Below are 25,435 nucleotides of genomic sequence, written 5' to 3' on the forward strand. Positions count from 1 at the left end.
ACTGTCTGTCTCACTTAGTAAAATGTAAATTCTTTAATATGGGCAAGGAAACTTTGTAGCTAAGTGCTACATAATCACAGCCCCTTCTCCAATAAACGTCTGTTGCAGGAGAGATGAGGAGAAGTGGGTAGGAGGTTAGAGAAATTACCTAGAGAAGTAATAGAGGAAGCAAGGCAGTCATTTCTGCTGACCACGGGGTCAAAACTTACCTTTGCTTCAGGTGTTACTACTGGCTTTGGTGGGAACTGCACCTCAGTAGCTTTGAGAATAGTATTTTCTTGTAGAATGTCTTGCTGGGACTGGTTATGACCAAAAGGCTATCACATAAAAACAAAGCAAACAAAGGTAGGCCTCTGGTTAAAATTAAAGAGAACATAATTCACTTCGCTGTGACACTGTAAATCAACTATACTTTAATAATAAAAAAAAATGAGGGGAGAGAAAAAAATGGGGTAAGGGCAAAGTGGGAAAAACACAAGAGTCAGGGCCACTCAACGAGTGGCTTTATCCGTGCCACAAATTGCGATTTTCTAATAAACTCCTAAAAAGTGATTTTACACCTAGTGTCATCTCTACAGTGTCTCTACTGAGATCACAGTTCTTTCTGGGAAACTTCCACCACCATTATCAGCAGCACTTGCACAGTATCAGAGTATAACTAGTAACTGAATAACTCCCCATGTTAGGCAGGGAGGATAAAGACCTGAAGACCCAGGGGACGTTCAAGAGGAGGCTGAAATCCGAATTAAGAGTATGGTCTGGGGATTGTAATCAAAATATAAGGAGTCGAGGGGAACTCCCAAACGGCTTCTACCCACAGCCCAACAGGGAAAAACGAAACATACAAACACACTGATAGCTGAAACAGGAATACAGACATCCCACGGATCCTATCGCACACTTGTGCTAATAAAAGTTCTAACTAACAGGGTGACTGGGATTAAGGAGTCTTGCCGCTATTTCAAGATTCAGTTCTTGGGATCCTTAAGAACGGCTCTTGGGAAGATTACATACTTTAATAAACTATTTACATATTTCCCTATATGTGCTACCAGAATCAAAACAGAGACTGGATCTAACTGAGAAGAGCATAAAATGAACATTTTCAACAGCCCAGCAGAATTCATTAGGTGCCCTAGAATTAAAATTTTCTGCTTGTGCATAAAGCTTTTATAGTTAAGTCTGTATTTTCTTCAAACTACAACTTTCAGGATTCCATTTTGTATAACCCAATGATTAACTGCAAAAGAATAACACACACAATGCCACCATGTACACGCATCACCCGAGAGAAACCACCACGCTCATTACCTTCCTTCCATAGAGACACTGGTAGAAGATCACACCCACGGACCAGACGTCAACTTTATTTGAGATCTTTGGTGGTTCTTTCCCAACCACAAAACACTCTGGTGGTAAATACCTGTGACAAAAGGGAAATAAAAATTCTTAGAAAAAGGACTGTATAAATCTAAGACATGGACAAAATCACAAAATAAAAGACCTTGTTAGAAATAAAAAAATCTTAACAGTTGAAAAGTCAACTTAGACCTGGCTGGATAAAGTAGATGAAAAGACACTCTAACCTAAGGAGGCAATAATATTCAATTATAAAGGCTTAAAGTATATACTTCTCAATTTACTGAGAGAGGTAAATGTTCTCCCTAGTTCCTACTTTACTCACCCCAGCCTCCTTTCCCAGGGCTGTGCCTAAAATAAGTTCAACAAGTTTTACAAAGGAGAGGAGAACACAAAAGAAGTGCATTCTTTTTCTTTTTCTTTTTCTTTTTTTTTTTTTTTTGCTTTTTAGGGCCACACTCAGTGTATGGAAGTTCCCAGGCTAGGGGTTGAATCAGAACTGCAGCTGCTGGCCTACACCACAGCCACAGCCACTCAGGATCCAAGCCTCGTCTGCAACCTACACCGCAGCCACGGCAATGCTGGATTCCCTGACCCACTGAGCAAGGCCAGGGATCGAACCCGCCTTGGGTACTAGTAGGATTCAATTCTGCTGCGCCACAACGGGAACTCCAGAATGCATTCTCTTTTACAATATCTGTGGCAAAAAACACTAATACAACTAGTAGTGTGATTTTCATTCTGGCAGAAGAAGTCTCTAAAATTACCATTTTAAAAGCCCAGGAGTTTCCTTGTGGCTCAGTGGGTTAAGGACCCAGTTTTATCACGCAGTAGAGCTTGGGTTGCTGTTGTGGCTCAGGTTTGATCCCTGGTCCAGGAATTTCCATATGCTGTGGGCATGGCCAACACCCACCCCTCCAACCCCGCAAAGAAAAAAAAAAACTTCAAATGAATTCAAGACCCAGTAAAAATCTCTGAGGGGAGTAGCTGTTCTGTCTTTTTGCAGAAACCTCTTTTGGAAATCTAGACTGGAAATGACTACAGTGCATAATCAATGGTGACATTAAAGTTCCAATTATTAAAGGGTATTTTACATCTCCTACTTTAAGGGTGCTCAGGGGCTTACTAGAAGGCTAACAAATAGTGCATAAAAACTCAAAGTACCAGTTGGCCCAACTCAATCCTCATCTGAATTCATTCCCTCCCCACTCGCTCCTAGCCTCTAAAAAGACTAGTTGGATAGCCAACCACACCAAATTGTATGGTGTGGAAGGCAAGTGCCTCCTGGCATTTAGGAAACCAAATAAATATACTTCTACTCATTGCCTGGAGTCTTAGCCATGGCATGCCTGGAAGGCAGAATCCTAAAGAAAACAGATCAATTTCTGCAGATTTCATGCTGGCAAAATCAATTCTGTAAAACTTTATTTTAAATTCTGATGAGCTTCTGGCATTAAAATCTAAATGTATAGCTGGAAGGGGACTAAAAGAGTTGAGAGGCAAAAAAATGTTCAAACGATAATAAGCTTTCTTCCCCCCCCCCCCCAAGAAGTTTTTTTTGGGGATGGGGATGTGCTCATGGCATGTGGAAGTTCCCGGGCCAAGGATTGAACCCATACCACAGCGGTAACAATGCTGGATCCTTACCCCACTAGACCACCAGGGAATGCCTTTTTATTATTACTATTATTATTTTTGTCCTTTTAGGGCTGCACCCGCAGCATATGGAGTTCCCAGGCTAGGGATCTAATCAGAGCTGTAGCTGCCAGCCTTTGCCACAGCCACAGGCATGCCAGATCCAAGCCTCATCTGCAACCTACACCACAGCTCACGCCAACACCGGATTCTTAAACCCACTGAGAGAGGCCAGGGATCGAACCCGAAACCTCATGATTCCTAGTCGGATTTGCTTCTGCTACACCACAATGGGAACTCATATTTTATTATTTTATTTAATTTTTTGTTCACATCTGTGGCATGTGGAAGGTCCCAGGCTAGGGATCAAACCTGTACCACAGCAGCCACCCAAGCTGCTGCAGTGACAACACTGGATCCTTGACCTGTTGAGCCACAAGAAAACTTCTAAAATGACTTTTTGAAATGTACTTATAACTTTTTTTCACAAGAAGACTTCTAAAATGACTTTCTGAAATGTACTTATAACTTTTTTTGTGGAGGTGGTGGGGAGGAAGGTAAGTTTTGCATGTAATAAGGAAGGACAGTGGTTGTTGAACTTGTCCAAATACAGAGTAATAATGGCCAAATATTTAGAATACAAAAGATATTATTCCTGGAGTTCTGCTGTGGCTCAGCAGAAAGGAAACAACTGGTATTCATAAGGATGCAGGTTCAGTCCCTGGCCCTGATTAGTGGGTTAAGGATCCAGTGCTTGGAGTTTCCGTCATGGCGCAGTGGTTAACGAATCCGACTAGGAACCATGAGGTTGCGGGTTCGGTCCCTGCCCTTGCTCAGTGGGTTAACGATCCGGTGTTGCCGTGAGCTGTGGTGTAGGTTGCAGATGCGGCTCAGATCCCGCGTTGCTGTGGCTCTGGCGTAGGCCAGTGGCTACAGCTCCGATTCGACCCCTAGACTGGGAACCTCCATATGCCGCGGGAGCGGCCCAAGAAATAGCAAAAAGACAAAAAAAAAAAAAAAAAAAAAAAAAAAAAGGATCCAGTGCTGCCAAGAGCTGGGGTGTAGGTGGCAGATGCGGCTTGGACCTGGTGTTGCTATGGCTGTGGTGTAGGCCAGCAGCTGGCAGCTTCTATTTGACCCCTAACCTGGGAACTTCCATATGCTGCAGGTGTGGCCATAAAATTTTTTTTAAAAGAGAGAGAGAGATTATTCCTTAATAGAACATGTCTGTCATGGCACTTTCAAGGTCTCAGTTTCCCCATCTGTAAATGAAGAAATACACTAGTTCTTCACCCAAACAATACTGAAAATAATAAGTATTCTATTTCCCTATCCAGGACTTTGGACAGGAGAGTAGAAGATAGTTCTAAGATACTACACTGAATTGCTTAAAAAAAACCTAGTTGCATCACTCCATCATGATAAAGTGCTCAGAGAAAAAAACGATTCTCAAGGTCTCGTCTATGAGTTACTTATTTAAAAGTAGTATTCCGTGTAGAAGAATTGTGGAATAATCAAATAACGCAATGGTCACTTAAAATTTGTTATGTCCTCCCCTTTTGTCTGTATCTCTCTGGGACAACATACTGAATATGGCGATTATAAACACCAATATGGAGACTTTTTAAACCTCCAGAGAAACCAATAAAATTTAATTTTCTCAGTAGCTCCCTCTCTACCTTACTCTTTAAAAAAAAAAAAATCTTCAAATATAATCCAAAGAAGAAAGAATAATAAAATGAACCCCCAGTAAACATCATCCAGTTTTAATAACTGTCACATGTAGCCAGTCTTTGTGTGCACCCCTCTACACCTGATTACTTTGAAGCAAATTCCAACCATGATATATAATTTTTATTTAAATTCCAATCACCAATTTTTTATAGCTTAGCAAATACAGCAATAGGCAGCAATGAGATAACTAATTTAAATGGGAAAAATCTTTACTTTAAAAAAAGAATAAGCTATCAAATGAAAAGCTCAAATCCAAGTTCTAGTGAATTTATACAGCAGTATAAATTTCCAGTATTTCTGAAGGCAGATGTTTTTGTGTCATTTAGTGACAGGAACACTAACCCACAATAACCACAATAGTGAATAAACACTGTAAATGTAGCTTCTATTTTAAAGCTAGAATCTCAAAGTTTTAATTTAGGGACAGATTTCCACTGTAGGTACCACCTCCACAAACAATAAGGAGAAAGGGAAAGTGGAACTTTTGTGTACATGGTGCTTTCAGCAGGACAGGATTGATTCTTTAACACGCATAACTCCAACATGATCAGACTGCTAAGAACAGGGCTGGTCCTGTGCTGAGAGCGACACTCCGCTCTTCTCTGTCTGCTTTCCCAGACAGGCAATGATCTGCTAAGAGCCAGGGCCCTCCAGCCTCAAACATAAGTGATCTGACCAAATAACCCTGGGGTTTATCAGCACATGTTGCCCCCCCCCCCATAGTGCTACTCGAGGCTCCTCCATTTTTAGAATCACACATTCCAATGCCTGGCTTTGTGTTACCACCTCAGAAGTTTAAAAAGGAGCTCTGTTAACACACCTTTATAATCACAAAGTCAAATGACTGAGCTGCTGGTATCTTGCATGGGTCTCACTGTCAAAAGTAATTAAAAGGCAGAAGTAGGGTAGGGAACAGAACAGGCAGGTACAGCTAGCTGGGGGAGGGTGGTTGGGGGAGATGAGTGACAACAGATGGGAAGAAATGTGGCTTGAAACCTTTTAGAACATGACTGCAAGAAGCGATAAATTTCTTGGCAAACCATGCTCACTTTTCCCTATTTAGATTTCACAGGATGCTATGGTTATTTTATATCCTGATTTTCACAACTCCTTAGTTCTTGAGAGTCCACCATGCTCAGACAACTCTAGAAACAAATCCCTCATTCCCTTAACTTAGGAAGAGAGAGACCTGCATTTGTACTGAAAAGAATTTAGGGCTATTCCTTTTTTTTTTTTTTGCTTTTTAGGGCCACACCTGTGGCACATGGAAGTTCCCAGGCTAGGGGGTCAACTTGGAGCTGCAACTGCTGGCCCACGCCACAGCCACAGCAAAGCAAGATCCGAGCTGCATCTGTGACCTACAGCAACGCTGGATCCTTAACCCACTGAGCAAGGCCAGGGATCAAACCTACATCCTCACGGATGCTAATCAGGTTTGTTACTGCTGAGCCACAATGGGAACTTCTAGGACCATTCTTTACATATACAATAACAACCTCACTCTATCTACTCAGCAGAGCCAGACCTATAAAGGAAACACACAACTCACAACACCTGGCCATACAGGTTTTCAAGAACAGAAAGAAAAATATAGACAAATTAATGCAAATACAAAGAGTCAAACTGTTGAAAAGATAGTTAATATTTGGAGAGGGCAAGTCCACTATAGTTTACAGCATTCTTGCGTATGCAGATAGGATGCAATTTAATGAATAGTTACCAACACCACCGCTCCATAAGCCAACTTGACAGACCTCCTGGATACCTACCAATAAGTACCAGCACCTTGTGATGTTAGCTCCATGCCATCCACTGAATTGTAGCTATCATCATCCATGATCTTGGAAAGACCAAAATCTGTGATTTTTATCTCTCCACATGCTGTACCATTTACTAAAAGAATATTACCTAAAAAGATAAAATCTTCATGAATAAAAAGAGACTTACTAATTAAGAGAAAAATCCAAGGTAATAACAGACAAGAACGAGACAACCGAACTCAAATTCTTGCACATAATAGCGAACATCTAAATCTCTGGAATGAAACTTTCTGCACTCTGGATGGTAGGGGAGAGTCTTAAGTGTCAGGCTGTAAACTTCTATTTTCCAAGAACCACCTGCTTAATGTGCCAAAACCAACATTATGAGCAGTGGAAAAAATAATTAACTTGCCAAAGTAAAATATCACTTGTATAGTTGGTCAAAAATAGTGGGAAAGTTTCACCTGAACTTTCAGTAAGGATCTCAAACCACCATGTTTGGAATAGTAGTTTTGAGGGGGGTGGAAATCAAAGAAAATATACAAGGGAATCTAAGCTAGTACCACAGTGCCACCTACAGCTCCTGGGGCGGGAAAAGGTATTGAATTCAGTGATAGAAAACCCAGTCATACAATAGCCATCTTTTAAAAAATCACTTCTTTGTAATGAATTTTTTAGTTATTTAAATTACCTTAGAATAATGAAGAATGAGATTTAATATGTGGCTATCAAAGGGGAAAACAAAGTTAACTGTGCCCACCAGGAGGTAAATGGGAATCTTCCAACACCCAAGCTCAACTGGTTGGAGCTGTCTACAGAGAACACAGGCAGATTTCTAAACAACAGCTGAAGATGCCAACAACAGACCGGAAGTACGCAGTCTAACTGCTCCTACTCTGCTAATGACTATCAAAGTTAGAAGTTACCCATACGGAAAGAGAGAAAGCTCTGCTTAGAATTTAATGAAATGGAAGGCGTAGGTGCAAAAATAAGTTGCTAATGTGGGGGCACTTATCAAAGAGACGTGGAGTATAGGAGCTGCTGCGTAGTGTGAGTAATGGGAAAAAACAAAAGCAAGCTTGCCAGAGCAGCTCTTTATTAACTGGACTGACATCACGAGCTGCCCTGGCTCTAATGGGGCATTGTTTCTCCAGAGTGTTTAACATAACAGGACCCACCCTAACTTAGTGCTACATGGCCAGGACTCTTATTCCCACACCTACCCAGGCAATTTAAAGTCAGATGTTAGGCCTTCTTTGCTCCTGCCAAATCCTCTAACATTATAAAATTAAGTAGCTTATAAGACCACAGAAAAACTACCAATACTGTCTCCTAAAAATCAGACATACCTGGTTTGAGGTCATAGTGTATGATGGGAGGTTTTATTTCATTTAAATACTTTAAAGCATTCACAATCTGCATGATAATGGATCGAGCCTCCTTCTCCGACATTAATTTGTGCTGTTTCAGGTAGAAGTCCAGATCATTTCCCTCACAGTATTCTAATACTGTACAAAACCTAAAGACAAAAAAACCAACGTTTGACTGTGGGATAAGATCAAGTAGATTAAGTCTAACTAAATGAACCCCAATGATGTCAGGTAATTAGCTTACTTCTTTCTTCTTTGCTCCTTGAAATACCATTCTTCATTCAGTATTAGCTACCTGAGTGGGTTACAGGGAGACAAGCACTTACTCTCCTGGTCAAGAGTCTTCACATCTTGACGGTGAACCTGTTCTGCTAAAGCTCACCCAGGGCATACCTCTCCTGAATCCAGACTGTGATACTGACAAGAATACGGACTGTAATATATTTAAACTAAACAACAATGGGGGGGGGGTTCCTTTACTATGCACTTGATGCTCCATTTTATTTTATTTACTTTTTTAGAGCCACATCTGAGGTATATGGAAGTTCCCAGGCTAGGGGTCAAATAGGAGCTGCAGCTGCCAGCTCACGCCACAGCCACAGCAACATCAGATCTGAGTCACATCTGCAACCTACACCGCAGCTTGTGGCAATGCCAGATCCACTGAGCGGGGCCAGGGATCAAACCCATATCCTCATAGATACTAGTCGGGTTTGCAACTTGCTGAGCCACAGTCAGAACTCCGATGCTCCATTTTTGAACAAGTAGATTATGACTAAGTACACAATTCTTGCTGCGAACATCTTCTATGAGCCCAAGTGCTGACAGTGAGCAGAAACTGGTTGCATACTACCTTTCTCCTGGCAGACTGGCACATACAGTTCTATAATTTCTCTTTGCTAAACATACAAGGTATAAAACAGCTTATTTATTTTTGTCTTTTTTAGGGCCGCACCCATAGCATACGGAGGTTCCCAGGCTAAGGGTCCAATCAGAGCTGTAGCTGCCAGCCTACACCACAGTCACGGCAACGCTGAATGCTTAACCCACTGAGTGAGGCTAGGGATCAAACCCTTGTCCTCATGGATGCTAGTCAGGTTCTTAACCTGCTGAGCCATGACGGGAATTTCTAAAATAGCTTGTTTAAAGTACAGTATCTGTAGGTCTAACAAATGTATTAGTACACAGAACGGATTTTTTCTCTCACTTCTATCAGCATTATCATACAGGCCCGATTTAAAACTACAATTTTGTGGCATTACGGGTCATGTGTCTATCTTCCGACACATGACCCGTAATATGACCCGCAGTTATAAGGTGAAGTTAAGGTCTCCTGAGTGATGAGTACTTTTTAAATTCTTCTAAGCTATGACTCAGGTCTAGCTAGGAAATAAAAACTACTTGAGTATTTTAAAAAAGAGAGGCTTTAATCCAGGGAACTGATCACATAGATGGAAGAGCTGAGAAGACAAAAGTGGCCAGTAAGCACCCAGAAATCATCTAGAGCAGGAAATCATTAGCAACCTAATAAGGCCAGAGGGCCAAGAGAGAGGAGGTGGTGCAACCTGAACCAGGGTCACGAAGGAAACCTAGAACCATAACTGCAGGGAGGGGTCTCCACCCACCACCACCTCTGTCTTCCAATTGGCTGAACTCCACTGAACAACAAATAGCAAAGCACCCTAATGACCAAAAAAAAAAAAAAAAAAAAAAAAGTAGGCTGAGAAACACAGCCTACAAGGGCAAATTCACATAAGACATGGAACAGGGAAAGGTGAAAAGCAGGCCAGAGAGCAAACAGGCTCAGGACTAACACTATGTGGCTGTGAGCAATTTGAGGCCTTCAAAAAGCAGAGCAATGAACACAGTCCTATAGGATCCCCAAACTGAACAACAGCTTATGCTTCTTATAAAACACAGCATGTCCTAGCATGCTAGAACCTTACTGGAGAAAATGTGCCTAAAACTTATAGATTCTCTGATTTGAGATGCTGAAATCTGAGACAGACTCTCATGCTTAGTAAATTTATTATTTATTTTCCCTTTTTGGCTGCCCCACGCCATATTGAGCTCCCAGACGAGGGATCGGATCTGATCCAAAGTTGTGACCTACATCACAAATGCAGCCATGTGGGATCCTTTAACCCACTGTGCCCAGCTGGGGACGGAACCTGCATGCTGCTGCTGCAGAGACACTGCCGATCCCATTGCACCACAGCAGGAACTCCAGTAAATTTATTTTTGACCCAAATGAAAACTGAAAACATCATCTCACTTTTTATTTTTTGGCCGAACCTGAGCAGCATGTAAACAACTCAAGAAGAGCACAGAATCAATTCAACTTCTCAGATTAGTTAAAAGTCTGTATACAATTCCAAACAACAGATAATCCAAATCATTGTATTTGTCTTTGAAATGATTTTTGTACTCACATTTAGGAGTAGGGGGATGTCCTCCCTAGTATTCAAGGAACTTTCTCCAAGCAAAACAGTAAAGCCACCCTGCAGAAACCTGCTCTCTAGATACTTTTCTGAACCCCACTCTGTGCTATGCACGTGACTGTGCCCATTGGAAAGGGGAAATCTCTCAGTGGATATTTCCAAAGGGAATTATGGTCTCCTTCTGGGGCTATTTCTTTCTTTCCTCCCCCCACCCCAAACTTTTGGCATGCAAAAGTTTCCAGGCTGAGGATCAAACTCGTGTCACATCAGCGACCCCAGCCATAGTAGTGACAATGCCGGATCCTTAACCTTTAGGCCACAAGGAACTCTAATGGGGGTGTGGGGGGGAGGCATGAATTTCTAAATGTGGGCCAGCTCTCTGCATAGCAGTCTCTAAGACAGCTGCTGTCTGGAACAGGCCAAATACCCTGGGAGGGAAAGGTCAGACCTCAGTATGTTTTCCTGACTCAGTTCAGACTCCTACGGAGAAAATGTTTCCAAATACTGAATGAAATATTTCTAAATTTCATCTGAGACAAGTCATTTAACTTTTCTGGTCCTCAAATCTCCACCTACAAAATGAAAAGGCTGGGGAGTTCCTGTCCTGGAGCAGCGGAAACAAATCCAACTAGGAACCATGAGGATGAGGGTTCAATCCTTGGCCTCGCTCAGTGGGTGAAGGATCCAGCATCACCGTGAGCTGTGATGTAGATCGCAGACACGGTTTGGATCTGGTGTGCTGTGGCTATGGTGTAGGCCAGCAGCTGTAGCTCCGATTCGACCCCTAGCCTGAGAACCTCTATATGCCGCGGGTACCCCCCTAAAAAGCAAAAAAAAAAGGGGGGGGGGGAAGCTGGACTGAAATCCTTAATAAACCTATGAACCTGTATTTTAAGACAGAGCATTCTCATTCTATGACAAAATCACATTACTGGTACTTTAAAAGGCCTGTCAGTGTTTATCAGAGTCTCCAGAGTGGGGCAGAGACTCTCTTGATTGGTACTTTTAGGTGGTATGCTGGCACCAATATGTGGCAGGTGCTGAGAGCTGATAATTAAATTTGCAGGAATTTTGTGAGCTGGTTATTAAGCTGTTGGTAGGACGAACAGACAAACAAAAGGTGGTATATCCATATAATGGAATATATTCAGTTATAAAAAGAAAGGCAGTCACAAAAATCCACATACTGTATGATCCATTCATATCAAAGTCCAGAATAGCAAATGCATAGACACAAAAAGTAGATCAATGGTTGCTTAGGGCTTGGGGTGGAAGGTAGAGGAATACGAGAATGATAGCATAAGGTGGTGAAAATGTTCTAAAATTGACTATGGTGATGGCCGCAACATATCTATGAATGTACTAAAAACCACTGAATTGTATACTTTTAAATGGATCAACTAAATCTCAATAAAGCTATTCTGTTTATTTATTTTTTTATTTTTATTGGACATGCTTAGAGTATTTATACCAGAGAAATTGGCAAACACTACAAATTAGCCCTCTCTGTCTTCTCACCAAACTGGCTGCTAAACATTTACCAGGACATAGCTGCATACCTCCTATGACCAAGAGATGTCTTTCTGGCCTAAATATGAATTCATATATGATGATCTGCCCATAAATATATCTGGTCCCCTTGGTAGACCCATATTTAAACTCTATTTCATGAGTAGTCAACACATTGTATAATAATGTTAACTATAACACTGTAACAAAATAATATTTTCTTCTAAGCTAAAATGGCACAGCACTTACGAGTCAGTGTCCAGTGAAAAGTAATCATACAGCTTAACTATTCTGGGATGATCCAGTTCTTTGTGAATCCGGTATTCCCTACATGCATGCCTGTAAACAAAACAGAAAATTAACATTGTGTACTTTGGGCCTGTCTCTTAGAACTCCTCCAGGATACTCCTGAATATTCTTACTTTTCCATTGTTCTTGCGTATTCATTCCATTCAGGTCCATCTAGTCCCCTCATCTTACCGCATCCATTTGCTCTACCAGATCTACCAAGCTGCGGAGAAAGTAGCAGGTTCTAACCTTTTATCCCTTTCAAGTTCATTCTATGACCATATCACCTCTTTTATATTTACACCCAAATATCAGAGCTTTAAAAATGATAAAGACAGTGTTTTTTCCTCTCCTCTAAAGCTAATACTTTCTTTTCTTTTTCTTTTTTTGGCCACTCTGAGGCATATGGAGTTCCCAGGCCAGGGATCAGATCCAAGCCACAGCTCCAGCAATGTCGGATCCTTTAGCCCACTGTGCTGGCTGGGGACTGAAGCTGTGTCCTGGTGCTGCAGAGACACTGCCCACCCCGTTGCCCCACAGCAGGAGCTTCTAAAGCTGACACTTTCTATCTATAAATGTTTATATCCTGGGGTTACATCAAGGGGATCATTTTTAGTACGTAAACTCATCGGGTAAAAGGATTACCAGTTAGATAAGACAGTCAGCAATGCTTTGTATTTGTTTTTTTAAAACTTACTCCTTACAAAAAGAATTTAAAGGACTATCAGCTTTATTTCTTCTAAGAAAATGTTAACCTGATAAAGGAGTTTGAAATTGCGGAACCCCTAGTTTTCTTAGAACCAGAATTTATATGTATGTACTAACATCTTTTAGTATTTTTCCAATTTAAAATTATTTACTAAGATTAGGAATAAAAATGTACTATATAATCTAACATATTTATACAGTGAATTTTTAAAGAACATTTAGTTCCTATTTACAAAGATAGTAATAGGATATTATATATTTTAAGTACTCTAACATCATTTATTTGGGATACTTTGTTGTAAGGCAAGAGTCAGAATAGAGAAACCTTTGGAGTTCCCGTCGTGGCTCAGTGGTTAATGAATCTGACTAACATCCATGAGGACGCAGGTTTGATCCCTGGCCTTGCTCAGTGGGTTAAGGATCTGGCGTTGCCGTGAGCGGTGGTGTAGGTCACAGACTTTGGCTCAGATCCAGTGTTGCTGTGGCTCTGGCGCAGGCCTGCAGCTACAGCTTCAATTCAACCCCTAGCCTGGGAATCTCCATATGCTGCAGGTGTGGCCCTAAAAGACCAAAAAAAAAAAAAGAGAGAGAAAGAGAGAAGAGAAACTTCCAATAGTGTGGAACAATAAAACAAACAAAAAAAGTGATGTTTTCTGAAATTAGTATATTCTAGCAATGTCAAAAATATACAAAAAATATTCAACCAAAGAAAAGCTAAGGGGAGTTCCCACTGTGGCTCAGCAGTAATGAACCCGACTAGTATCCATGAGGATGCAGGTTTGATCCCTGGCCTTACTCAGTGGGTTAAGGATCCAGCCGTGAGTGAGCTGTAGTGTAGGTCACAGATGTAGCTCAGATCCCAAGTTGCTATGGCTGTAGTGTAGGCTGGCAGCTGCAGTTCTGATTTGATCCCTAGCCTGGGAACTTCCATATGCCTCAGTGTGGCCCTTAAAAAAAAAAAAAAAGGCTGAGGAACAATTTGGGAGGGGAGAGGGGAGAAATAGGAATATAAAAGGAATCTAAAAGTAATTAAATGTTTTTCCCCTATGGAAACTTTGGTTAGGCTCATTTTTCAAGCTGCCATAATTCTGGCAGTTTTTGCTTCTTCTAATGCTTTATTTCACCAGCATCTTGGTGTCTCTCTGAAAAGACAAGACTTGCCAGCACTGAGACAGGGCAGTATTAGAACACTTCCTGCTCTGGGTGTTTTAAAAATAATCAAAAAAGGTTTGATTTTGCGCATTTCACAAATGAAATGTACCATCGAGGTAGAGAATATACAGAAAAATAAAGGAGGCAAAAATTATGAATCAAAGGAAGAGTCAGGAGTTCCCGTCGTGGCACAGTGGTTAACGAATCCGACTAGGAACCATGAGGTTGCGGGTTCGGTCCCTGCCCTTGCTCAGTGGGTTAACGATCGGGCATTGCCGTGAGCTGTGGTGTAGGTCGCAGATGCGGCTCGGATCTTGCGCTGCTGTGGCTCTGGCGTAGGCCAGTGGCCCCAATTCGACCCCTAGCCTGGGAACCTCCATATGCCGTGGGAGCGGCCCAAAGAAATAGCAAAAAGACAAAAAAAAAAAAAAAAAGGAAGAGTCAAAGTCTTCACCAATTAAGAAAACTTTCTGTGTGTCACTGAAAGCACTCCCTCAGTGGCTCTAAGGCCTTTTCTCATGAGTCTTTAGGCAAGGCAGGGGCTTTGCTCCACATGTTCAACTTTCAATTAAGCATCCAAGGGATTAATGTACTGTAAATACAGAAACTTAACAGGAAACTGGAAGAAACTTATCCCCTAAAATATCAGTCTTTTACTTTAAGTGGATATTTAGACCCTCAATGATTTTATCCTAGAAAATTAGCAAAGAGTATCATACAAGAGCATACTAACTACTCCAGATATAATTATTTCTGTGGACAGCTTTGTATGAAATTTTTCCTACTGTAAAGTTTTTAATATGTTACTTTGGGGAGTTGAAGAAATAGAGTAATACCTATCAATGCTTTAACAATGCAAATGTAAAACAATTAGTTTACTTTCTATTTGTTTGTGGGGAAATGAGAGGAGAGGGGATACAGTATAGAACTCAAAAATAAACCTACAACAATATTTTACTTTCTTTGAATTTTTCCTTCTTTTTTACCCTAATAAATGTCTTGATTCCAGATGGGACTTGGAAGTTATCACCACAAAGAGGAAGCAATCAAAAGGCCTTACTCTGAAGGGTAATAGTAGCATTTTCACATTTTATAATGTTACCACAACACTAAAGTATACTACTTCTCAGCTCAACACTGAATTTTTGAAGTACCTCTAAAATCTGTTATGTGCCTCATATAAGCCTCTTTAATTTAAGTTCAAGGTAGTTAAATAACATTTTTCTAATTCACTATTATCTGTAGCCTGAAATTCAACAGTATGATTTTGTATCACTTAGCAAGCAAAGTCTGTCAAGGAAAGGTGGAAATGCTTAAGTATTTCCTCTCAGGGATGAATGGAAGTCACAAAAACTCTGCACACCCCTCCTCAGTGTATTTGTCACCTGGGAAATGGCTCCTGCCCAGATGGCTCCACAGAAAGTGCTCAGGTGCACAACTCTCACCTCCAGGGAGGAAACAAAGAGTAGGGAGGCACCACTGTGAACCTAAGCCGAACCAGTAAAGAACTCAGAAAAATGAGACTATCCCCTTCACAATGACTCCGTTTGGTAGACAAATAAGAACAGACACCCAAACCACACCCACCAGGACTCAAACAACTTGTCAAATGTGTCAAGGAGATTGCATGGTCCTGCATTCAATCCCTGCTGCTTCAAAAGGCTAGGGTGAACAGAACCCCTGCGTGCAGTTACAACAGTATTAGACACCAGAGTTCTCTTTAAGATCAGCCTAAAAGCCGGACACGAAGACTAAGCAAAATACATACAAATCTCTCTTTCAAGGTTGACCAAGGTTGATCCCTTATAGAGTCAACTGGTTGGAGCGGGCAGTGCACAATAAAGTGCAGAGCAGGCTCCAAGGAGAGCTGAAGGGCCTTTTTAAAGAGATGCAGGAACTGTTCCTATGCCCTCAGGTACTTCAAGAGTCTCAATATAATGAGGACATTTCTCACCATTTCTCAAACTGGACAGACCAACATGTGGGTTCCTTCTCTGAAGAGCTCCCTGGCATTCACTGCAGCATGCTGTTCGTCCCTGCATGTCAAGTGCCTGGAATGTACTTATAAGAACGTAACTGCTCCTCAGAAGCATTTGGACTGCAGCTGCTTGTCACAGAAGGGACACATGCGGGGGCCATGCGTAGAGTACACATCATCCCTTTTCCTACCTCTTCGAAGCCCTATTTCTCTCAACGCTAAAGGCACCCACACTCCTCCAGTGCTGAGCGCTGCCGCCAAAGTGCACGGAGTATCAAGAGTTCCTGGGTCCCTGATGAACAGCAGGTACAAACCAAGACTTGCCTTGCTCTAGGCCTCAAGAACGGGTTGATGATACAGAAATGTTGTATTTTCCTGTTGAGATTTAGAAGCCAACTAAAAGCCTACTTATTTCCAAGCCCACCACTTTTGTCCCTCCAAAGTACTATTTATAAGAAAAAAGCAAAACAGTTTCTAAATAAAGGAGGTAGACTGCTTTATATCAAAAGGGGCTGTCTCCTCCTTTCAGGGGTAGGACATGTGTACTGCAGTGCTTACAGCTACAATAAGGAACAATACGAAGCTGGGGTGGAGGGGGGGGAATGCTAATGGTAAATTAGGTCGACGTGGCATTCAAAACAAATGAGCCACAAACTCCAATGTTCTGAAGCTCAGCAGGAAAACAGGTAAAGCCTGACATTAGTGGAACAAAGAAAATCCACACCTGCACATGGAATAACATGCATTCTCAAGAAGTCACCCTCTCACCCACAACCCCAAGTGCAGATAAGGGCCACCACTAGCAGCATTCTGAACAAAGGAATGCACAGGAAGCATGACAGTGAAGACCAAGAATTTTGAGATGGGCCAAGTATAACGGGTGCGGGTGGGCAGGCATGGCACCAAAGAACTGCACACGTCAAACAAGCATCCCCCAGCCACTCCGTGTGCCTGCTATCTCCTCTACAATGAGATAACTAAAGCCCCAGAAAAAGCCCCGCCAGAAGCCTCCCGGGGTCCCTAGATCACTAAAAAACACTCTTGCGTGGTTTCTACAGAAAAGCAACAATAATTTTTGAGACTTTACTTGTTTATTATAGCTAATTTTAGACATACAATGGAAGGAGAAGGTTCAAAGCAGCAGCTTTGGATTAAGGGACATTCAGATTTAAATACTAGCTCAGCCATTTAACTGTTACTCAAATCCTCTAAGCATCAGTTTCCTCACCAGGAAAACGGAAAGTTTATTCACTCTCCTGGGACAGTTATAAGGATTAAATGAAACAACATCAATAATGCATGTAAGGCTCTTAATTAACACAGTGCTCGAACGACAGCTATTAATACCAAACATTGAAAAATCAGACATTCTGATATCACTTACTTGTGGTAATTCTCCTTTTTCTCATCTCTCCAGTTTTTATTTAACTGGTGAATTTTCACAGCTACATATCTTTGTTCTGTTAGATCAAATGCCTATAAAGAAAAGGAATAAATTATATTCTGGATAATGCTAACAACAATACAGGCAACTGACTTGAAGCTTCTGTTTAACAAAGCAACTTACTCAAAGTTCAAAAGGCATTATTAAATAACAAGAGTGGACAACACAACACACACTTGTTTCAAAGTTGTAATCATCTTTCTTGAAACTTGTGATCAGATAATTTAGAAGTCTCCAGACACACTGGCACCAAGAGGTTTAGAAACTAAAACCAAGCATATACCACAAACAGAAAGACAACCCATGCTGTAATAGTCACTTCCAAACAATTCCGTTTCTGGACATCGTCTATGCTACTGAGGACCCCTCTCCCCTAGATGGGCTAGGCTGGCTCTCGTCCCTCGGCTGACACCAGGACTCGACACTCTTCAACATCCCGCCACTTCTGAAATTGGAGGAACACAGACTATCTACCTCCTGGAGAAACAACCCCTGAGGATACACCTCTTTGCCACATTTGTTAAGAAATTAACTTTGTAATTTGTTACACTGCGTTTATAAAAACAGAAACCAAAACAAAAGAAAAAACCAGCCCTGCCTTTAACCCCACCCTTATTATATGCTGGGTATATAAAAAGTAGTTTTTGATCCCAACAATGTCTGAAGTTCGCCAGACCAAGTCACTTCTCCAGCCCTGTCCAAAGAAAGGGACATGCTTTCTCCAAAGACCACCACTGCTCCAAATTCCACATCAGCTAGGAGGTCGTGCTACATTATGGGATTGAAAAAAAGTAACAGATGGGTTTTCAGGATGCCTGGTTATAAACCACCATTTGATAAAGTAAGTAGCACTTTAATACAAGAGATTTTCCCTTTACAAAAGAATGTATTGAGGAACTCCTTTAGAATGAATAGATTTTCCTAGGATTTATAGCTCATTAAAAAATTTACTACTTCAGTTGCAACACTATTACCACCTATCTGCCAATTTTCCGCAAATGAATGAGCAGATGAAGGCAACAGGCACAGGGTACACAGTCCATGAACAGTGGTGGTTACTGTTCTAGACTTTTTGGGGAGGGGGGCACGCCCGAGGCATATGAAGGTTTCTACTCGAGGGGTGAAACTGGAGCTGCAGCTTCTGGCCTATACCACAGCCACAGCAACGCCGGCTGATCCAAGCTATGTCTGTGACCTATACCAGCGATCACGGCAACGCCGGATCCTTAACCCACTGAGTGAGGCCAAGGATCGAACCTGCATCCTCATGGATGCTAGTCAGATTCATTTCCGCTAAGCCATGACAGGAACTCCTCTACAGACATTTTAAAACATAAACTACCTCTAGGAAAGCACAGGATACAAGAGAAGGCTGCTCATAAAAGACACTTTGAATTTATACTAAATTTAAACCAGTATTTTTCAAAATATAAAAACCATTTAATTTAGGAGTTCCCATTGTGGCTCGTGGTAATGAACCCAACTAATACGCACGAGGACTTGGGTTCGATCCCTGGCCTTGCTCAGTGGGTTAAGGACCCAGTGTTGCTGTGGCTGTGGTATAGGTCGGCAGGTGCAGCTCTGATTTGACCCCCAGCCTGGGAACTTCCATCTGCTGTGAGTACAGCCCTAAAAAGAAAAAGAAAAAAAGGAAAACCACCTAATTCAAATAAAGTAATATTTCACAGAAATGGGAACTTCTGAACTCTGTTTTTCTTAGAGAGCTGAAGTCCACCAGTACACATGGATACCACCAAGGCTTTATAATACAGAACCTTTTCAAGCTATTAAAAGCCAGATTACACACCACCTAATTTGTAAAAGCACTAGCGAACTCTAAGTATCGTTTTCTCCAGTTACCAAATTGTATTTCTGAATCTAAGACACTGTAATCCACCACAGATTTAAGAAGAGCTTTTGGAGAATGGAGAACAGGAAAAGAACTACATTAATGGACACATCATTGTAAGAAGCATCTAGATTTCACAAGTGTTAAATATATTAGGAAATAATAGGATGAAGAAATCACAGGAAGTACCAAGAATCAATTTCTGAGATGATTTTTTTAGAAAAAGGAACAGTGGAGTTCCCATCGTGGCACAGTGGTTAACAAATCTGACTAGCATCCAGGAGGATGCAGGTTTGATGGCCTCGCTCAGTGGATTAAGGATCCGACATTGCCGTGAGCTATGGTGTAGGTCGCAGACCTGGCTTGGATCCCACGTTGCTATGGCTCTGGCATAGGCTGGCAGCTGTAGCTCCAATTGGACCCCTAGCCTGGGAACCTCTATATGCCACGAGCACGGCCCTAGAAAAGGCAAAAAAAAAAAAAAAAAAAAAAAAAAAAAAAAGTCACAAAAAGATAAACACTGTGTGATTCCATGCCTATGAGGTAACTAAAAGTAATCAAACTAATAAAAACAGAAAATAGACTGGTGGTTACCAGTGGCTGAGGAAAGAGTTGTTGATTAGAGGTTAGAGCTTCAGTTTTACAAGATGAAAAGTTCTGATCTGTTTCACAACACGCATGTAACTAATGCAACTGAACCAAACAGTTAAAAGCACTAAGTTGGTAAATTTTATGTTATACATTTTTTATCACACGTTTTTAAATTACCAAAAGGAAAAAATTAAGCATGTGATTCAAGAATAAAAACAAGCAGTTTCTACTATGGCACAGTGGGTTCAGAATCCAACTGCAAAGGCTCAGGTTGCTGCAGAGGCACAGGTTCAATCCTCGGCCCAGAGCAGTGGGTTAAAGGATCTGGCATTGCTGCAGCTGTGGTGTACGTTGAATCTGCCGTTCAAATTGGCCCAGGAACTTCCATGTGCCGTGGGAGCAGCCACTAAGAAAGGGAGGAAGAGAAGAAGGAAGGAAGGGAAGAAGGGGAGGGGGGGAAAGGAAGAAAACAAATCAAAACAAAGAAAGCAGAAAGAGGGAAGGCTTGAAAGCAAAAGTTAATGAAAGAGAAAACAAATCAGGAGTTCCCTTGTGGTGCAGGGGGTTATGGATCTAACATTGTCACTACAGCATAGGTCTGATCCTTGGCCTGGGAACCTCCATGTGCCGCACGCATGGCCAAAAAGAATGAACACAAATCAAACAGTAAATATGATCAACAAAAATAAAAAAGTTAATCCTTTAAGGAAAAAAGAAACATTGACTAATCCCTGGCCTATCAGTTAAGAGATTCAAAAATAAACATTTCATAAGAAAAAAGAAATAACTAAGGTACAGGAGTTCCCATTGTGGCTCAGCAATAACAAACCTGACTAGTATGCATGAGGACTTGGGTTAGATTCCAGCCTCGCTAAGTAGATTAAGGACCCAGTGTTGCTGTGGCTGTGGTGAGGGTCGGCAGGTGCAGCTCTGATTAGACCCCTAGCCTGGGAACTTCCAAATGCCACAGTTGTAGCCCTAAAAAGACCAAAAGAAAAGAAGAGAAAAGAAATAACTAAGGTATGGATGGTATCTTATTTTTTATTTATTTTAATTTTCTTGGCTTTTTTTATGTCTGCACCTGCAGCATATGGAAGTTTCCAGGGTAGGAGTAAAATCCTTGCTGCAGCTGTTGGCCTACACCACAGTCACAGCAACACAGGATGTGAGCTGCATCTGTGACCTACCCACAGCTCATGGCAAAGCCAGATCCTTAACCCACTAAGCAAGGCCAAGGATCAAACCCAAATCCTCATGGATGCTAGTCTGATTCTTAACCAGCTGAGCCACAATGGGAACTCCTGAGTGATATTTTTAAATCAAAATGAAAATAGGGTGATGTCTCAGAAAAAAATTAATTTACCAAAACTAAGAAGGGGAAGATCAATATTTGCAGAAGGAACTGAAAAGGCTGTCAAGTAGTTTTCCTCTAAAAGGACACCTACCCAGGTAACTTTTTATGATTCAGCTCTAACAACTTTTTAAGTAGTATGTAATGCAAAACATTTCAGAACACAGTAAAAGCGAGATTTCACAACTCATTCTAGGATAACTATGGTGTTAAAGCTAGAAAATGTTGTTCGCACACAAAGACAACCGTGAGCCAGTTACACTTATGAACACAAATTAACAATATGAGCAAATTACTAAAAAAAAAAAAAAAAATCAAACCCAGGAGTACCTAAGAAGTAATATTATAGTTCTGGGAATAGATAGTAATGACAGTTTTTAACAACACCATGAATGTACTTAATACCAATGAATGGTACACTTAAATGTTAAAATGGCAAATTTTATGCATACATAATAAAAAACTAGCATAAAAAGGGGGAAATAGAACTAGCTTTTAGTGTTTTTATCTGAAATAAAAACTATTTTACTCAAAGGATTTGCCAGGAGTTCCTGTTGTGGCGCAGTGGTTAATGAATCCGACTAGGAACCATGAGGTCACGGGTTTGATCCCTGCCCTTGCTCAGTGGGTTAAGGATCCGGCGTTGCCATGAGCTGTCGTGTAAGTCACAGACGCAGCTCAGATCCCGCGTTACTGTGGCTTTGGTGTAGGCTGGCAGCTACAGCTCCGACTGGACCCCTAGCCTGGGAACCTAGAAAAGGCAAAAAGGCAAAAAGGAAAAAAAAAAAAAAAAGATTTCCCATATGGGCATAATGTCATAAAGTCATAACAGTGAAGGCTAACCATGGAAAAGAGGGAGTGACTCCCCTTTACCACAAGGGCCATGTGGTAAAGCCCACCTAAGACAACAATTCAGCATTTAAAAGCCAGATGCCAGAAACATCCAGAGAAACTGCCCACCAGGCAGTGGCTGGTGAATGTGTTATGTATCTAGAGCTATATTTAAAACATGCTGGAAGTTCCCGTCAGGCTCAGTGGACGAATCTGACTAGCATCCATGAGGACACTGGTTCAAACCCTGGTCTCGCTCAGTGGTTTTAAGGATCCGGCATTGCCATGAGCTGTGGTGTAGGCCGCAGACACAGCTCCGATCTGGCGTTGCTGTGGTTGTGGCAGCTACAGCTCCGATTAGACCCCTAGCGTGGGAACCTCCATATGCCAAAGGTGCGGCCCTTAAAAAAAAAAAAAAAAAAAAAAATGCTGAATTCCCCATTTAGGGAAAGTCAACTGAAGGCCAAGGAGTCTTTACTTTGCTGGCCCGAATGAAGCACTCTAAGCCAGGACACGCCTTCAGAATGCCAGTGCTACTAAACACTCTAAGAAGATGAGAACATATTAAAAAGAAAACCAAGCTTTCAAAGAATTAACTTTAACACATCTATTTTATTTAAAAACAAAACAAAAACAAAAACTTATGAAAATAAAGCTAACACTTATTTCTAACAAATAGAGATGAGGCAGGAAGTACAAAACTAGAATAAAAATCACTGTAATTCCATTACCCAGAAATGGGTGGCGTTTTTCCCTTTCTATTCAAAAAACAAACTATAACTATTTACTTCTCAAACTTGAAAACAGGGTAAAACACTGTAGTCTGCTTAGTCACTTCAGTTTATCGGAAGTAGTTCTCCCAAAGATACATGTTCTCAAAGTACCTTAATTTCAACCAATAAATACCAACCCACAGTTACCATGATTCTAAATATTCTCCAAGTTGATAATAAGCAGTAATTTAACCCTCAGTCTCTATACCCAGTTCCTCATACTTACCTTGTAAACTTCACTGAAACCTCCTCTACCCAAAAGATGTAACAACAAATATCTGTCATTTAGCGTTGGATGGTCTTTAAATCTGTGGAAACAGGGGATAGATAGCAATAACATCTTGAGGTCAAGGACTACACAATTTTCCATGTTTGCAAAATTTCCAGGATATCTAACATGTTTACATGATTACAGCTGCTGCCAACAGTTTGGCAATTATCACCAACACATCCAATTCTGAGCGTAAAGTAAGTTCTACAGTGCAAGGAATCAGCCTAAGTACAATGAATTATGGAGTCACAACACACAGGTGCCAGTCTCAGCACAGTCACAATCAGACCAGCGACCTCTGTTGACTTCCTTTGCTTTCTGCCCTGCTACAAAGTGTGGGGATGGGGGCAGACCATACACGGATCAGGGATTTTCAAACGTGCTACAGGGGTCCTCTAAACATTCAAGAACCACATGCTCCTGCCATTCATTACATTTTCAAGATAGTTTACATGGCCTTAAATACAAATTACATTATAAAGTGAGTCATATGTTCTATGTGGACTCATTTTCTTTCTTTAAGTTTTCATGATACAACTGTTTTTCCCATAGGGGATGCCACCTTGTATCATTTTCTAACAATAAGACAAAGAAATGAGAGATTGTGGCAAAAGTAACTTTTATGCTATTTCTACATAATTCCTGATCAGCCTCACTAATAACCCCGAAATTATTTGAGACAGCAGTAATGCATGTGGAAAGAAGTGACATTACTGCATGGTGGTTAGCTTTGGAGTCAGATTCACGGGGGGTTTTTGGTTTGGGTTTTGGTTTTCAGATTCATGTTTCAACTCTTTGATCACATCAGGCCCTGGTCAAGTTAACTTAATTTCTCCAAGGCAGTTTCCAGATCTACATATTGAAGGCGACCACCCCATTAGGCTACTATGATGATTAAGGGACAAAATGTAAGGGCACTTACACTCCACTTGACACAAAGAGAGAGTTCAATAATGGTAACTCCTGTTGTGTACCATTTCACAGAAAGAAAAGCCCATGGCTCATTTTGGCAAAAAAAAAATGTGTGTGTGTGTGTGTGTGTGTGTATATACATATATATACATGTATATAATATAGCTATAGCTTGTGTATATATATGTATACACACACACACACACACACACACACAAGCTATAGCTATATTAAAACAAACAAACCCAAAAAGCAAAAAACCCATGTTTCAAAGTCAGAAAAATGTGGAAAAGAACAGATTACGGTTAGAAGCCATTTCCCACTTGCAAATACTTTTCACAGTTTTGATTCCTTAAAAGACTTATAAACAACGATGGGCATTTACCTACAATTAATGTGCTGAACTTAGGAGTCTTTCTTAAAAATTTCAACACCTGAATGGCCCACAAAGGTCATTCAGAAACCAAGTGCCATCTCAACCCAATAATCCTTCTACCACACCACACTGTCATCCCATTCTTCCCTTTAATAAGGCTCTGTTGGTAAATCTGATTATAAAGTGTATTTGAATCACTGTGAATACAAAGCTATACTGTTGTAGTGATTTTTGTTTTGTTTTGTTTTGCTATTTTAGGGCCATACCCCATGGCATGTGGAGGTTCCCAGGCTAGGGGTCTAATTGGAGCTGTTGCTGCTAGCCTTCGTCACAGCCACAGCAGTGCCAGATCCTTAACCCACTAAGTGAGGCTAGGGATCAAATCCGCAACCTCATGGTTCCTAGTCGGATTTGTTTCCACTGCGCCATGAGGGGAACTCCTGTTGTAGTGATTTCTACTTGTGTAAAAATGCTATGATATATATATAGACATATTTAATATATAAGCCTAATATATTTATATGTTTTAACTAATGCAAATAATAATTTTGTTTGTAAAACTGTATCACACTCTACAACAGAGTTAAATATTCTGTGGAATCATTTATCAAACTTAGATCAAGCAAAAATACTGTTCTAGACCATTCAATTCATCTCAGAAAGTGCTCAGCAATCTCCAACCCAACATACCCCCAAGTTGCTTACTGTGAATTATCTTCATTATGTATCCTTTTTAGTTCCCTGATATGTAGATTTCTAACCCTTTCTAGCCTTTCCAGCTCCGCCTGGATCTCTGCTTCCTCCTGAATTGAAAAGGAAAGAAACAGCTCAAGGACATAGGAAACTTTACCTTTTCAGAATCTTATTTCAAAAACCTAAGCAGACATTTCTCTTGTGAAAAGCTAAGGAAAATGTTTTGTTTCGAAAAAGATTTTTTTAAGAACTGGAATTGTAATCATAAAAAACAAGCCCATAGCAAAATAATAAATAAATTCACACCACACACAGAATATAGCAGGAAAAGAGAAAGTCCTCTCTCTGCCCTCTGCTTTCTCCTCTCCATGCCTATCCCCCCAGAATAACCTCTGTTAAGGTTCTTATAT

At 41.0% G+C, this 25,435-nt stretch overlaps 1 protein-coding gene across 9 annotated transcripts in view; it reads right to left on the bottom strand.

The window, feature by feature from the left end:
- Positions 1–25,435, bottom strand: part of TLK2 (tousled like kinase 2) — a 127,394-nt gene that overhangs the window by 4,590 nt on the left and 97,369 nt on the right. For all 9 annotated transcript variants that reach the window (XM_021068152.1, XM_021068148.1, XM_021068145.1 and 6 more), the window contains 8 exons: positions 25,038–25,135; positions 23,000–23,081; positions 17,319–17,410; positions 12,058–12,147; positions 7,838–8,007; positions 6,498–6,636; positions 1,312–1,423; positions 210–317 (listed from right to left, as the gene is read on the bottom strand). In XM_021068152.1, coding sequence (XP_020923811.1) covers positions 210–317; positions 1,312–1,423; positions 6,498–6,636; positions 7,838–8,007; positions 12,058–12,147; positions 17,319–17,410; positions 23,000–23,081; positions 25,038–25,135 — 891 coding nt within the window. The remainder of the gene's footprint in view (positions 1–209; positions 318–1,311; positions 1,424–6,497; positions 6,637–7,837; positions 8,008–12,057; positions 12,148–17,318; positions 17,411–22,999; positions 23,082–25,037; positions 25,136–25,435) is intronic.

This window comes from Sus scrofa, chromosome 12 (genome assembly GCF_000003025.6).
Source record: "Sus scrofa isolate TJ Tabasco breed Duroc chromosome 12, Sscrofa11.1, whole genome shotgun sequence".
NCBI classification, from domain to species: domain Eukaryota; kingdom Metazoa; phylum Chordata; class Mammalia; order Artiodactyla; family Suidae; genus Sus; species Sus scrofa.